Source organism: Mobula hypostoma, chromosome 24 (genome assembly GCF_963921235.1).
Source record: "Mobula hypostoma chromosome 24, sMobHyp1.1, whole genome shotgun sequence".
NCBI lineage: Eukaryota > Metazoa > Chordata > Chondrichthyes > Myliobatiformes > Myliobatidae > Mobula > Mobula hypostoma.
The window spans coordinates 51,083,954-51,101,102 of record NC_086120.1 but is presented as its reverse complement, the minus strand read 5'-3'; the positions used below and the strand labels follow the sequence as shown (position 1 = coordinate 51,101,102).

General features: G+C 44.1%; 1 protein-coding gene across 10 annotated transcripts in view; it reads right to left on the bottom strand.

The window, feature by feature from the left end:
- Positions 1-246: 246 nt before the first annotated feature.
- The window catches only part of gatad2ab (GATA zinc finger domain containing 2Ab), a 212,835-nt gene continuing 195,932 nt past the window's right edge, over positions 247-17,149 (bottom strand). For 9 of the 10 annotated variants that reach the window (XM_063032321.1, XM_063032315.1, XM_063032313.1 and 6 more), the window contains 2 exons: positions 6,275-6,452; positions 247-3,716 (listed from right to left, as the gene is read on the bottom strand). In XM_063032321.1, coding sequence (XP_062888391.1) covers positions 3,583-3,716; positions 6,275-6,452 — 312 coding nt within the window. In that variant the 3' untranslated portion in view covers positions 247-3,582. The remainder of the gene's footprint in view (positions 3,717-6,274; positions 6,453-17,149) is intronic. The other variant, XM_063032323.1, reaches the window with a different exon arrangement.

Below are 17,149 nucleotides of genomic sequence, written 5' to 3'. Positions count from 1 at the left end.
CTCCAGCATTTGTGTGTGTTGCTCTGCAGAATCTCCTGTGTTTATGATGGAACTTTAATGTGTCTAATCTGTATTGCCCCTATTCTGGGAGTATGTGACAGGACAATGTGGAGCAAGTTTTATCTTTTATCTAGATAGTGTTGTACCTTACCTGAGAAGAGACAACATTGAAGTCTGAAAGAGGACCAGTCTCTCATTTATCGTTTGTCTTCAGGAGTACAGGTTTACAACAATGAAAGCAACATCAAACACCATGAAGACAGGTGAACCACCATGCTGTTTGTCCTGTTTATTTGTCATTCAAATGCTAAAAATCCCTCAGTACAATGTACACCCATCCATTTCAAGCATGGATTGAAATTCTCCAGTAGGAGCAGCTTCTTGCAGCAAATTCTTTGTAAGTTCGTTCTATTAGAGGTTATAGTCACAGTAAATAGGTTGGGAAAGTATCGACAGATCCGTAATGGCCCTTGTGGTTTCAGTCACCCCAATAGAAACTTGTTGGTGACAAAAGGTGAAGATAAAAATTACTCTGTACGAGAGTTTGTCATTTGCAGTTATTTCCACACGCAGAATGTTGCTCCATTGGTGAAACGATCTTTCACTCTCTGAAAACGTGTTCTTGAAGGTAGGTGCATTCATTCTAGAAAATACCTGTCCATTGCTCGCTCCTTCCCTGGCCACTGGGCCTCATTCAGGGAGCTCGAGAAAGGGGGGGGGGTGGATGGCAGGGACGAAGCCTTGGGCTAAGGGTTTGTGACCATCCTTGTCGCCAATGTGAAGCTGGCTGCAATATTTGGTATGAAGATGACATACAACACCCAAACGAGACACACTGTCCTGTGGACTACAGTTCCTTCAAAGTCAAAGCTGGTGAGCTTTGCAGAATTGTTTCTTGTCCCCTTTCCACAACAGCCCAACCTGAATGAGTCGCCCACAATGACAGGGTGGGCCATCCCAAGTCGTTTTGGAGATTGGGCACAGGCCATTTCTTCACTACGACCTCACTCCTGACTAAACAACATCACTGTCAGGGAAAGGGGCAGGAAGATGGAATGATGGCAGTTACTAGACATCCATTTTCTTAGGCCTAACTCAGACGGGTGAGATTCCCAGTTAGGTGAGGCAGAAACAGTACAGGCACACAGATCAGGGAGGATGACTGTGCAAATCAACCCAATATGTCCTCATCTAGTGCAAGTGAAAAACAATCACCTTCAGTAGGCATATAGAAGTGGGACTGGAGGAAGGATCTTCTCAAACATGGCCAATTCGCTCAGTAACCAGCAAGCACAGTCAGTAAATAGTCTGACTCCCCTCGGGACAAGCTCAAAAATGGAAACAGAATGATTACTATTGAATGTGATATTATGGTAGTCTCCCGAGTTACAGATGGAGCTGTGGGGCGGGGGGGGGGGGTGGCAGGGAGAAGCACAACAACCTCTACAATCCACCCTGAGTTCTGAATAGCATACTCTTTAAAGATCAAGGCAAACTCAGCAACATAAATATCCATTCCGTATGTTGTATTATGGAGAATGTGCGGCTCTGCAGAGGGAACTTGCTTATCGAAATCCAGCCCAGTTTGCCACAAAGAGGGTATCCCTGACTCCAACAGAAAGAACGCGGAGTATAGTGGAGACAGTGAAAGAATGTTCAAAATGGTGATAGTTTGGAAAAGTGTGTGCCTTTTAGACAACTGCTCTGGCATGTGCACACAATCAGATGTACAGGAGGGGGAAGTCAAACAGTACACAGTGAGATCAGGAAGCAGCGAAAGGAGGTGTGACTGACCACGTGTATATGCGGATGATGTGCACCTACTGAGCTACCACTGTTGGTGTGCAGACACTGGGAACGCATTGGAATATGGATAGGTGATAAACACCTTAGCGGTGAACCCTTCCCCTCCAGAGCTGAGTAAGACTCTGAATGGACCCAGATGCTGGAGAGTAAATTTTGTTGTTACTTCAATCTCCACAGTGAGAAAATTCACATTAAAAAATTAACCCCAATGATACTTTGGTGGAATTAAGTACATCATTCCAGCTAACCAAGCAAACACAAAAATACCCTCTAATAAACAAGAACAGCTGCAAAATATTTTAATGGCTTTACTAATGACTAATCTGTATCAAAAACTGGGGGAAAAATAAAAGTCTGCCCAAATATGAGAAGAGTATTGACAGGTTAAGGGTAAAGTAGCAGATTAAAATGACTGCCATTTTCACGTCCATGGGGGCAGGAAGATGGTGGCCCTGGTCACCAATACAGGACTACCTCCACCATCACCCACTGGCCAAACTCATCACCGATTGCACAGCCAGCATCGGATCACTCAGGAAAGCTCACCTTCCCACAGGGAGCACATACATAGGTCACCTTCCCAGCCCAGGAAGATTCAGTATAAACAAGTCAAAGGAACCCCTCCCCCCTCACCCACCCGCCTGCTTCTCCCATTGAGCACAAGATCACCAAAAAACCCATAGTCAGTGCTATCCCAGGCTGGCTCTCGTTCAGCTGCAGTGGGATACCGGTCACGCACTCCAAGGATCGGGCAGGGCTCTTCACCTCTACGTCCCAAGCAAAGAGTTCAGTGCTAAAGTCACACGCTGATGGAGACAGATTATCACCACCAGGACACCACCAAAGACAAAACTTAATCCATTTGTTTACACAATCTCCCCCACTCAGAAACAACAGGAAGTGGGATGCATCAAGGCTAACCATGTTACACCCAGATGTTAAACGTGTTGTTTACTGACAGTATGGTGTGGGATTTGTGGGAATGACATGGAAGGAATCTGCATTCAGATGGAAAGAATCAGCATCAATGCACAACCTCCAGAGACTTTCATCCCGACCCCAAAAATAAATTCGTAAAAATTTCAACTCCAAAGAGCCAGGCTGCTTTGCGAATGGGTGAAAATTGGAGGTAATTCTGTTTACTTATGAACAATTTCTATCAGCACACTCGAGTAGAAGAGTAGAGAAAGGTCTAAACACCTGATCTGCACCATGGGAAGGAGATCAACAAGGCCAAGTCCCTCTGACGTTTCCACTCCTGAGATGGGACACTCCCAACTGCCCTACTTTATCCCACACCCTGAGTGACTTGCACTACATTCATCAGGGAGGAGGGACCACTTCCACAGTTCCCAGAACAACAGCTCCTGCAGAACCAGAGATCCATGATGACATCACTTGTACCACAAAGTGAAAAACATAAACACGCGTGTGAGCACTAAATACGTGCACTTGCACACACGCACATAGAAACAGCAAGTAAAAGAGACCTCTTTTCCGCACACAGCGTCATTGTAATCTGGCAAGATGCATGCCTATGTCCACCTGGTTACACATTGTACTTTCCCTTCTACATTGTGCAAGAACAGTGCTCAAAATTCAAGAAATGCAGACTCTATCGTAAGGGAGATCGGGCAGTTGTCGGGGTGACCTGGGCCCCACACCTTTGACCGTTGGACTGCGTGACTGCAGCGAGCAAAGAGGGGGACAAGGTATTCGCCTTGGCCTTTCCAAGCATCTCTGTCTAACCCTCCCACCCACCCCACTCCACTGCATCTATTTCCATGTGTTGGCCGACTGGCTGATGGATCGTGAAGGGATCATGTCCAACAGGTACTCGCGGTGACGATCCATGGTTGATGACGTCTTCTGGCCTGATAGGTTTGGGCTAACGTAAGCCATTGTAACCCCTGGAAACAGAAAGTGTCAGAAATCAGCAGGAAACCAGCAGAGAGGCCACACTATACCCTTGTTCACTATGGACAGACCACTGTACAGGATTGGAAAAAGCTGCAGAAAGTTGTAAAAACTCAGTCAGCTTCATCATGAGCACCAGTCTTCCAGCATTGAGAACATTTTCAAAATTCCATGCCTCAAAAAGGCAATATCTGTCATTAAAGACCCCATCACCCAGGCCATGCCCTTTTCTCATTGCTACCATCAGGGAAAAGGTACAGCAGCCTGAAGATGTTTCAGGAACAACTTCTTCCCCTCCACCAGCAGAGTTTTGAATGGACAATGAACCCATGTACACTACCTCAAATTTTTTTACCCTCTCTTTGTACTAATTTATTTTCAAAATTATATTTCTTATTGTAAGTTAGTTATTTTAATTATATATTGCAATGTTCTGCTGCCACAAAACACCAAAGTTCATGACATATGCCAATGATATTAAACCCGATTCTGATGGCTAACCATTTTATTCCTGCCGGATAAGGGCGCTGCTTCTTATCGATAATGTGATGTGGAGTTTGTGGAAGTGTTTGAAATCAATCAGTGCACCATCCTGTGTTCCCAAGCAAGAGAACACCCCCCCACCCCTCGCAGAACCAACATCATTGACATCTGACTCAAAACAAGCACTGCAGTTGGAATTTCAAATCTTCACAGCCCGGTTCATTAATGATCTTTCTTAACACATACCACACACTTCACTCAGCAGTGGTGTGGTGTGGGTTGGTAGGGAAAGGGGAGGAGGCAGGCAGCCACACTCTGTCAATAACAAGGGTCAGAGTATTTACAAGATATTGGAGGAACTCAGCAGGTCAGGCAGAGGAATAAGCAGCCAAAGTTTGGCTGATAAAAGGCCTCTGCCCAAAAGGTCAACTGTTTATTCCCCTCCATTGAAGCTCCCTGACCTGTTGAATTCCTTCAGCATTTTGTGTGTGTTGATCTGATTTCCAGCATTCAAGACTGTTTAATGTCATTTCCAGTACACAAGTGGAAAGGAGAATGAAATAATTGCTACTCTGGATCTGATGAAACACAAAAAACAACACAATAAATATAAATACCTAGATTGATTGTATGTCCACAGAGTGATACTAGGCACAGGACTGACAGGAAATGATAAAGTAGTGGTGGTTGGGTGGGTTAGTTGGCGGAGGTGTTGTTCAGCTTTACTGCCTGGGGAAAGTAGCTATTTTTGAATCTGGTGGTCCTGGCGCGGATGCTACGTAGATGCCTCCCTGATGTTACTAGTCCTTTTCCAGCAGCTTTCTCTCTGTCCTTGATGGTGGGTAGGTGATGTGTTGGGCAGTTTTGACTACCTGTTGTCGAGCATTGACAGAATCTCGTGTTGGAGCCAAGGACACCATTATCTTCCTGCTTCAACAGGCTTCCACTTACCTGGATGAGCCGGGCAGCACTGTGAGAATCATGTTCTTTGATTTCACCAGTGCTTTTAACAGCACACGACCTGCTTTACCAGGGAGTAAGCTCATGGAGATGCAGGTGGATGCTCCACTAACTTACAGACTATCTGTCTAGACGGCCACAGTCTGTGAGATTGCAGAGCTGTGTATCAAGTACTGTGGCACAAGGGCATCTCAGGGGACTGTCCTGTCCCCCGTCTACATCTTGGACTTCAGATATAACTCGGAGTGCCCCCACCTGCAGAAGTTTTTGGATGATTCGGCAGTTGTGGGCTGTATCAGCCGGGGTCAAGAGGCTGAGTACAGAAGAGTGGTGAACAACTTTGTTGAGTGGTGTGGGCTGAATCACCTGCAGCTCAACATCACTAAGACAAAGGAGTTGGTGGTTGACTTCAGGTGAAAACACCCTGCATTCTCATCTCCATCAAGGGAAATGATGTGGAAGTCATCCGGGACTACAAGTACCTGGGAACTCACCTGGACAATAAACTAGACTGGACTAAAAGTGCAGGGACTGTGTAGAAGAAGGGAGGCTCTGGTCATTCAATGTCAGCAGTGCTATGCTGCAGATGCCCTACCACTCGGTGGTGGGCAGCATTCTATTACGCTGTAGTCTGCTGGGGCAGCAGGGTGACAGCAGCTGGCACCAAGATGATCAATAAGCTCGTCAGGAAGGCTGGTTCTGTTCTGGGGGTGAAACTGGATTCCCCGGTGGTTGTGATTGAAAGGAGGATGCTGCAGAAGTTATGAAGCATTATGAATAATCCCTCTCACCCCCTCCATGATGTATGGGACAAACAGAGGAGCACCCTTAGCAACAGACTGATTCCACCAAGGTGCAGCACTGAAAGCCACAGGAGATCCTTTCTCCCTGTGGCTATACGATTCTACAACTCCTCCTCCTTAAGTATATATGGTTTCATTGGACATCTGTATTTTGCACTATTACTTTATATTGCACATTTTGTATTCTTTTTCATACTTCAATGCTTATATTTTGTATTTTAAAGTATATACTTCTGACTGAGCAAACTCCTTCAGGATAAATAAAATTTTATCTTATCTTACGTACAGAGTAGTTATTTGCCTACCTGTGTTGGGGACCTGCTTCCTCCAGGTAGTGACACTGCCTTTAGCACCAGTTCTTTCAGCATGTTTGCTTTGCCTGTTGACAAGAGAGACGTTCTGCAGCTGAGATGACTGGCTGAACGTGTGCAGCACCCCACGGGCTGTGGTGCTCTGAGGTCCTCGAGACAACTGGCTGGATCCCTGCAACATTAGTCACAGTGTGTGAAAATGAAACCTTTAACATACACATTACTTAAAACATATTACTGTTCTATGTTCATATCTGAACATATCCATGTTCAACAGAAATGGTTTCTAGGGTAGAACAGCAACCCAAGTATGAATGATGTATAGTTCAGGTTGAATAGAAACTAATGCTCTCCTGTGTTTATCATGACAAGCCCCAGTCACCAGACCAATATCACAATTACTTCAACAGCCTGAGAAAGTTAAAGAATAGTTTTAATTGTCACTTTGTACATCGAAACATTGAAACATACAGTGAAATATATCATTTGCGTTGTTGGATCCAACGGTTTAATTCTTAGACTTTGTTATTTTCTTTGCAGTTTAACAAATAATTATCTGCTTGTATTTTTAGTTCTTTTATATATATCTACACATACACACACAAGAAACTGCCCAGTATGCTTCCTAGTGCTCACAGTTTTTAGATGCAGTTCTTTAGTGTATTCCCATAGTGGTTATACAAAGTATGATTCTGGAAGCTTCCCTTGCTACTGCATTATTTGAATAAGTGCTTTATCATTGGTGGACTCTTATCTACAAATTTGAAGGGAACTTTCCTGACCTATGGATATAAGAGATATGCACCACAAGGCAGTGCCTTCTTAATCTTAGTATTTTAGCTTTTTGTCTCTCCCGCCACTTAGTAGACCTCTATCATTGTTTGTTTCAATTTCTATTTGTTCTATCAATGCTTAATAAAATGTCCATGAAGCAACAAGTTTTGTGCCTCTTTGCAGACTTCTGAGGGAACCTTGGATTACAGTGGTACGAGGATGTGCCAGGGGTAGCCTGCAGGTGCCACCATGCTTCCAAAGCCAATATAGCACGCCTATAACTTATTATCCCTGTTAAGAGAGTGATTTTTGGTTTAGGTCACTTCCATTTAGCAAATGGCTTTAGCTAGCAGTCTTCTGTTCCTTGAAAATGTATTGTGGATATAAATTGGAACAATGCATTCCTAAAAGCTGTGAATCCCAGTCCACAGACAATGCTGGCGTCTGTGGGATGGATGTGAATCAGGTGGTGTGAAGTTTGTATGTAGTTTCAAAATAAGGCATTGTCTATACTTTGTAAATATGGAATTTTCCTTTGTGTTTAGCACATAAATATCAAGCCCCACGTTGGGCCAGCTGACATTTCCACCGAAAACGTCTCCACACGATGTCTGCTGTACCTTATTTTGTCGAATAAAGAAGCTGTTTTGTATCTACCAGTAATTATCTCCAGCGATTTCATTCACGCAACAATCCCTAACCTGTACGCCTTTGGAATGTGGGTAGAAAGCAGAGCACCCGGGGGGAACACATGCAGTTACGAGGAGAATTTACAAAACGTACAAACTCTTTACGGGCAGTGGCAGGAAATGAACCTTGATTATGGCAGTGTAAATTGTTACACTAACTGCTAAACAGTCCCCGTAAACAGTCGTGGCATTACTTAGCAAATCGCTGATCAGCAATGTCCGAGATAGGAGTTGGTTTGGCCGTTCCCAATCCCATCAAGCAATCAGGCTATTTTAGATTTACCATTTCCCAGTAAGTAAAGATAGTTAATAATCTGGGAGTATGGGATCTTAGAAACAGTATTATTTTTTTATATACTGCGATTGAAAGTTTAAACCTATGCAATACAAAGCTTAAAGATGGGTGCCATGTTAACGAACGGGTTAGCGCAATGCTATTAGAGCTCGGGGTGGCAGAGTTTAGAGTTCAGTTCTGGTGTCCTTTGTAAGGGGTTTGTACGTCCTCCGCGTGGTATGTGTGGGTTTCCTCTGGGTGCTCCAATTTCCTCCCACAATCCAAAGACGTACCAGTTGGCAGGTTATTTTAAATTGTCCCATGATTAGGCAAGGGTTAAGCTGGTGGGTTGGTAACAGCATGGCTCAAAGGCATGGAAAGGCCCGCTCTGCGCTGTATTGCTAAATAAATAAGTAAACAACTGGGGTATTGTTAAATTGTGGTGTGTTAATAAACAGCTTGGCAGTAAGCAAACAATGGGGTCAACCTTTAAAGAATTAATACACTTTACAAAGTGTGCCCAACTGTGGGAATGCTGGCCTTTAGCACAGGAGAATTTGAATACAGTGTTACTCCGTGAGACACTAACTGGAACACTGTGAGGCAGAGCATGGGTCTGAGAGCAGGGAAAAACCTGAGGTTTGACTGATTTAAATTGGAAAGGTCAGGTGTGGGCCAAGATAAGGAGGCAGGGCCCAGGATTGTGTTGAGGCAGGGCATGGGTCTGAGAGCAAGGAATGACCCAAGGTTTGAAAATTTAAGTGAAAAGGTCAGAGTGACAGGTGGAGGGAAGGGGGTGGGCCAACTCAGCCCGCTGCCCCGCCATGTTTACTCATCTCTGCGCTGATGACTGGCTTCATGGCTGTGACTCACTTTCGTGAAATTCAGTTATTTGCTTACTTTTATTGTTTACATTTTTTTGCACATTAACTGTTTGATGTTTTTTTTTATATGGGTTCTATTGGGTTCTTTGTTTTGTGATTGCCTGTAAGGAGATGAATCTCAAGGTCAAATAAAGCATACATACTTTGATAATATATGTACTTTGAACTTTGACTGCCTCCTTATTACAGCAGCTCAGATAATGCAAATCAAGGAGCTGGTTATTGACTTCAGGAGCAGAGCCAGTCCTCATGGGGGATCAGAGGTGGGGAGACACAGCAGCTTTAAATCTCTCGGTGTTATCATTTTGAAGAACCTGTCCTGGGCCCAGCACACAAGTTAAATTACGCAGAAACCATGACGCTGCCTCTACTTCCTTAGGAGGTTGTGAAGATTTGGCAAGACTTCTAAAACTTCAACAAACTTCTATAGATGTGTGGTAGAGAGTATATTGAGAGGTTGTATCACGACCTAGAATGGAAACACCAATGCCCGTGAATGGAAAATCCTACAAAAAATAGTGGACGTGGCCCAATCCATCACAGGTAAAGCCTTCCCCACCACTGAGCACATCTACATAGAGCAATATTGCAGGAAAGCAGCAACCATTATCAAGGGCTTCCACCATCTTTTCTTGCTGCTGCCATCAGGGAGGTACAGGAGCCTCAGGACTCACACCACCAGGTTCAGGAACAGTTATTATCCCTCAACCATCAGGCTCTTGAACAAGAGGGGATAACTTCATTCACCCCATCACTGTACTGTTCCCTCAATGTATGGACTCATTTTCAAGGGCTCATTTCATGATCTCGTCATTTATTGCTTATTTATTTATTATTATTATTATTATTTTGTATTGTACAGTCTTTTACACATTGGTTGTCTGTCTGTCTGTTGGGTCCAGTGTTTCATTTATTCCATTGTTTCTTGGATTTACTGTGTATGTCTGCCAGAAAATGAATCCCAAAATAGTGTATGGTGACATCTACTTTGATAATAATTTTACTTTGAACAAATGATCCATTTTATGGAATAAAATCTCAATGTTACCAAATTTAACTGAAAAATAGAGTAATTTTCTGTATATTTATTTTTCAAGTGCACTTGTTGACATATGCACAGATGACTCTGGATCATCTTATAGAAACTTGCAAACTAAATAGTTTTCTTGCAACTCACTGCCATGGAACATAGAAATCTACAGCAGCAGTCCCCAACCACCGGGCCGCGGACTGTTATCGGGCCGCAAAGCATGTGCTGCCGGGCCGCGAGGAAACGATATGAGTCAGCTGCACCTTTCCTCATTTCCTGTCACGCACTGTTGAACTTGAACATAGGGTTGCCAACTGTCCCGTATTTGCCGGGATATCCCGTATATTGGGTTAAATTGGTTTGTCCCATACGGGACCGCCCTTGTCCCGTATTTCCCCCGCTAAGGTAGAGCGTTCCTATGAAACCTTTCATGCCGAAATGGCGTAAAGCGAAGAAGCAATTACCACTAATTTATATGGGAAAAATTTTTGAGCGTTCCCAGACCCAAAAAATAACCTACCAAATCATACCAAATAACACATAAAACCGAAAATAAATAACACTAACATATAGCAAAAGCAGGAATGATATGATAAATACACAGCCTACATAAAGTAGAAATAATGTATGTACAGTATAGTTGGGAAGATGAAGGCAAAACCAATTTGTGGGAAGAAAAAAAATCGGCATATATGCGCACACAGGTGTTCATGCAAGGCTTCATGGTCATGGTAGTCTTTCCTGGGGTAAAGTGTCCCGGGATTTGACTGCTACTTTTGTCCCTTATTTGGGAGTGAGAAAGTTGGCAACCCTAACTGTAAAAGACATGTTGAGGTGAGTTTAACCCTACTTGAACACCCCCCCCCACCCCCGATTGGCCAGTCCGTGGTGCAAAGAAGGTTGGGGACCCCTGATCTACAGAACATCACAAATCCTTTGGCCCACAATATTGTGCCAACTGTGTAACCTACTCTAGAAACTGCCTAGAATTTCCCTAGTGCGTCGCCCTCTATTTTCTAAGCTCCATATACCTAAGAGTCTCTTAAAATACTCTATTGTATTCACCTCTACCACTGTCGCTGGCAAAGCATTCCACGCGCCCACCACTCCCTGTGTGAAAAACTTGCCTCTGGCATCTCTCTTGTACCTACTTCCAAGCACCTTAAAACTATGTGCCTCGTGTTAGCCATTTCAGCCCTGGGAAAAGCCCTGTCTGGTCACTTCTCATCCTCTGTCACTCCAAGAAGAAAAAGCCAAGTTCACTCAACCTATTCTCATAAGGCATGCTCTCCAATCCAGGCAACATCTTTGTAGATCTCCTTTGCACTCTATAGCACCCACATCCTTCCTGTAGTAAGGTGACCAGAACTGAACACAGTACTCCAAGTTGGGTCTTATATAGCTGTAACATTACTTCACGGCTCTTGAACTCAATCCCATGGCTGATGAAGGCCAACACACTACACGCTTTCTTAACAACACTGCCCAGTTGCGCAGCAGCTTTGAGTGTCCCAGGGACACACACTCCCAAGATCTTTCTGATCCTCCACACTGCCAAGAGTCTTACCAGTATTATATTCTGTCTTCAAACTTGACCTACCAAAATGAACCATCTTGCACTTACCTGGGTTGAACTCCATCTATCACCTCTCAGCCCAGTTCTGCATCCTATTGCTGTCCCACTGTAACCTCTGACAACCCTCCTGTCTATCCACAATATCCCCAACTTTTATGTCATCAGCAAACTTACTAACCCATCCGTCCACTTCCTCATCAGACCATTTATAAAAATCTCAAAGAGAAGGGGTCCCAGAACAGATCCCTGCGGAACACCACTGGTCACCATCCTCCATACAGAATACGAACCATCTACAACCACCCTTTGCCTTCTGTGGCACACCAACTCTGGATGAACAAAGCAAGGTCCCCTTAGATCTCATGCCTCCTTACTTTCTGAAGGAGCCTTGCATGGGGAACCTTATCAAATACCTTACTGAAATCCATATACACTACATCCACTGCCCCACCTTTATCAATGTGTTCAATCAAGCTCGTAAGGCACAAACTGGCCTTGACAAAGCCATGCTGACCATCCCTAATCAGAACATGTCACTCCAAATGCTCATAAATCCTGCCTCTCAAGATTATTCAGGTGTGAGACTCACTGGCAATAATTTCTTGGTTATCTCTACTCCCTTTCTCAAGCAAGGGGCCAACATTTGCAGTCTTTCAATCCTCTGGTACTTCTCCTGTCCCTATTGATGATGCAAAGATCATTACCAGAGGCTCAGCAATCTCCTCACAACACGCCGGAGGAACTCAGCAGGTCGGACAGCATCCGTGGAAAAGATCGGTTGACCTTTTGGGCCAGAACCCTTCGTCAGGACTGTAGAGGGATGGGGCAGAGGCCCTATAAAGAAGGTGGGGGGAGGGTGGGAAGGAGAAGGCTGGTAGGTTCCAGGTGAAAAACCAGTAAGGGGAAAGATAAAGGGGTGGGGGAGGGGAGGCAGGGAGGTGATAGGCAGGAAAGGTGAAGAAGGAATAGGGGAAAACATAATGGGTAGTAGGAGGGGGAACAATGAGGGAGGAGGTAGGCAGAGTGACATAGGGATAGTGGAAGGGAGGGGGAGGGAATTACTGGAAGTTGGAGAATTCTATGTTCATACCAAGGGGCTGGAGACTACCTAGACGGTATATGAGGTGTTGCTCTTCACGTTGACCGATCTTTTCCATGGATGCTGCCCGACCTACTGAGTTCTTCCAGCGAGTTGTGAGTGTTGCTTTGACCCCAGCATCTGCAGATTATTTTGTGTTTACAGCAATCTCCTCCCTTGCTTCCCACAGCAGCCCAGGGTGCATCTCATCCAGTCCCGGTGACTTACCTAACTTAATACCTTTCAAAAACTCCAGCACATCCTCTTTATGTCTATACACTCAAGCTGCAAGTCATCCCCACAATTGCCAAGGTCCTTTTCACTGGCGAATACTGAAGCAAAGTATTAATTAAGTACCTCCTCCAGCTCCATGCACGTTTCCACTATTGCACCTGATTGGTCCTATGGTCACGATTCATGCTCTTGCTCTTCACATACTTGTAGAATACCTTGGGGTATTCCTTATTCCTGCTCACCAAGGTTTTCTCATGGCCCCTTCTAGCTCTCTTTTTTTTTGTAATTTTTTTTTTATTGAATATCAAACATTTCCATAAGATGTATTTCAGATACTGTACATATATATCATATTTGTCACAAATCTCCACATAATATTTATCTGAGGTATACACTTATAGAAAGAAGAGGAAAGAAAAAACAATCGAAAGAAGAAAACTATGTACAAAGTAGGGAGTGATCTTTTTTTTTTAGAACATATTCATTGACTTGTGAGAATAAAAATCAGGCCCATGAGGTGTTATGTAGTTAAACCGTTTTTCCCAGCATGAATCAATTTGTTCCAACTGATAATTAACAGATGCTGTTATCGTCTCCATTTTGTAAATGTCCATTGTAATTTCCATCCACACATTTAAAGTTGGGCTCTCCTGTGACAACTATTTCCTGGTAAGGGTCTTTTTACCAACCACCAGCAGTATATTCATTAAATATTTATCTCTTTTCAACCATTCTTGAGGTATATACCCAAAATATATGGTCTTACTTTCTAAGGGTATCTCACATTTAAAGATGTCTTGTAGGGCATTGTGTATCCCACTCCAATAGTCTTTGATAACGGGGCATTCCCAGAAAATATGATGATGGTTTGCACTTTGATTTCCACAATTTCTCCAGCAAACAGGGAGGTTACTATCATAATGGGATTTCTGAGAGGGTGTAATAAAATATCTTAGCAAGTTTTTCCACCCGAACTCCCTCCGTTTCTGTGAACTGGTACACTTCCATTGATACCTCCATATTATTGTCCATTCTTCCTCAGATATTATTATCCCTCCTTCCTTCTCCCATTTTGTTTAATGTATGAAGTCAAATGTGTTTTAAGATTTGACAAACACTTATACACACTTGAGATTATTCTACTACTGTTGTCTGAATTACATGCTGTTCTAAATAGCTCTATCAAACATGTACTTGCCTTGGTTACATTTTTAACCGTCCTATTAACATACTTTCGCATCTGTAGATATTGATAAAAGTCTTGTTTTTCTAATGAGTGTTTCTTTGAGCATTTCAAAACTGAACAGTGTTCCTTCTTTCATTATATTGCAAATAGCTGTTATTCCTTTAGCTGTCCAGTCCTTAAATCCAGCATCCAGTTTGTTCGGCGTAAAATCCAAGTCATATGTACACCATTTAAGAATTGCAATGTCTCTCTCTAGTTTATATTCTTTTATAATAGTTTTCCATATTTTAAGAGTCCATTTCACCCATGGGTTATCAATAGTATTTATGTAACTTTGTAGGTTGTTATCAGCTAAAATTGCCTGTATGGGGATGGAAAGTATCCCCTCCTCAATGTTTTCCTTCTAGCTCTCTTAATTCATTCTTGAGCTCCTTCCTGGCACTCCTGTAATTTTCTAGAGCTCTAACAGTATCTAGTTTAACCTTTCATAAGTTTTTCTTTTCTTCTTATCTAGATTTTCGACATCCTTTGTACACCACAGTTCTTTTACCCTAACATCCTTTCCCTGCCTCAATGGAACATACCTATGCAGAATGCCATGCAAATATTCCCTGAACATTTGCCACATTTCTGCCATGCATTTCCGAGAACATCTGCGCCCAATTTATGTTCTCAAGTTCCTGCCTAATGGCATCATTATTTCTCCCTACGCCAATTAAACGTTTTCCCAAATTGTTTGCTCCCATCCCTCTCCAGCACTATGGTAAAGGAGATAGAGTTGTGATCACTACCTCCAAAATGCTCTCTCACCGAGAGATCTGACACCTGACCAGGTTCATTTCCCAATACCAGATCAAGAACAACCTCTCCTCTAGTTGACTTATCTACATATTGCGTCAGGAAACCTTCGTGAACACACCAAACAAACTCCACCCCATCTAAACCCCTTACTCTAAAGAGCTGCCAGTCAATATTAGGAAAGTGAAAATCACCCATCAAAACAATCGTATTATTATTGCACTGTTCCAGAATTTGCCTCCCTATCTGCTCCTCAATGTCCCTGATACTATGGGGGGGGGGTCTACAAAAAAAAACACCCAGAGTTATTGCCCCTTTCCTTCCACCCACAATCAGTCAGTAACAATCCCTCCATGACTTCCTCCTTTTCTGCAGCCATGATACTATCCCTGATTAGCAATGCTGCTCCCCCACCTCTTTTGCCTCCCTCCCTGTCCTTTTTGAAATATCGAAAACCTGGCACACTCAGCAGCCATTCTTGCCCGAGACATCTGAGTCTCTGTAATGGCCACAACATCATAGTCCCACGTAAGTTCATCTGCCTTATTTACGATTCTCCTTGCATTAAAATAGACACATCTCAAACCATTTGGCTGAGTGCATCTTTGCTCTATCATCTGCTTATTCTTCCTCACAAACTGTTTCATCTTGTGCACCAACTGCCCCATCCACTGCCTCTTCACTTCGCTTCCAACCCACCTGCAAATCTAGTTTAAACCCAATAGCATCAGCAAACATCCCTCCCAGGATATTGGTTCCCCTCCAGTTCAGGTGCACCGTGTCCCACTTGTACAGGTCATCCCTTCCCCAGAAAAGGTCCTAATGATCCAAGAACTTGAATCCCTGCCTCCTGCACCATCTCCTCAGCCACTCATTTGTCTGCACCATCTTCCTGTTCTGACCATCTCTAGCTCGTGGCACTGGGAGTAATCTGGAGATGACCACCTTGGAGGTCCTGCCCTTCAGCCCCCTTCCTAACTCCCTAAACTTACAGCGCAGCACCTCTACCTGCCCATGTCATTGGCACCAACATGTACCACAACCTCTGGCTGCTCACCCTCCCCTTCAAGAATATTCTGCAACCACTCAGACATCCCGGACCCTAGCACCTGGAGGCAACACACTATCCTGGTGTCACTTTTGCTGCCATAGAATCTCCTATCTGTCCTCCTAACTACGAGTCCCCTATGACTGTTGCTCCACCTGACTTCACCCCACCCTTCTGAGGCTCAGAGCCAACCACAGTGTTATTGGTCTGGCTGCTGCTGCCTTGCCCAGGTAGGTCATCCCCCTCAGCAGTATCCAAAGGGGCATACCTGTTACTGAGGGGAAAGCCCACAGGAACCCTGCAATGGCTTCTTTCTCCCTTTACCTCTCTCAGTGTTCACCCATCTACTCTCCGAATTCTGCACTCTGGGTGTAACTACCTGCTCAAAAGTCTTATCTATCAATTGCTCTGCCTCCCGGATGATCCGTTGTGCATTCAGCTCCAGCTCCTTACTGCTTTCTTTCAGGAGCTGAAGCTGGCTGCACTTCCCACAGGTGTCGTCATCAGGGAGACCATCAGGTTCCATGAATTCCCACATCCTACAGGAGGAGCATTCCACTGCCATATCTGCCACCCTGCCTGCACTGTATGATTTGCAACCATCACCAAATCAGTAATAACAAAAGGAAAAACTAACCCTTCCAGCCTGTTTCCTTTACCCTCAGCCTTGAGTCAAAGCCTGGTGCTCCCACTCCCACCGTTGGCCCAATTCCAACGATGGATGTCCCATTCGTCCCTTCTGTACTTTTATTTGCTCTGCTCCCTCCACTAAATGGGTCTCCGGAATGTCCAAACGCCTTGTGTAGAAAAGCTGGATGCAGGGATGATGTTTTCCTGGCCTGGGTGCTTAGAACTAGTGGTCATATTTTCAAAAGGGCAAGTATTCAGGGGTTTACATGAGAGATTTTGGGGGTGAGCAAGTTAAATCTCTTAGTAAGACGGAGGTCCAGAGGCTGGTGGGGGCTTATATGGGAGGCAGGGTTTGAGGGTCGGCACAACATTGTGGGCCGAAGGGCCTGTACTGTGCTGTACTATTCTATGTTCTATGTTCTGAGTATGTTAAAGATCAATGGATTTAATGGACGTTATGGGGAATTGTAATACCCTAAGGGGGTACAGTAGTGTAGCGGTTTGCACAACGGGTTCAATTCCTTCTGTTGCCTCTAAGGAATTTACATGTTATCCCTGTGACCGGAACTTTCCAATGTGCTTCTCAGGAGAGGGGGATGACATTGATGAGTCCCTGATTCACCTTAGTTTCAACCCAGACAAGATGTGGATCTGGGCTGGTTCATCAA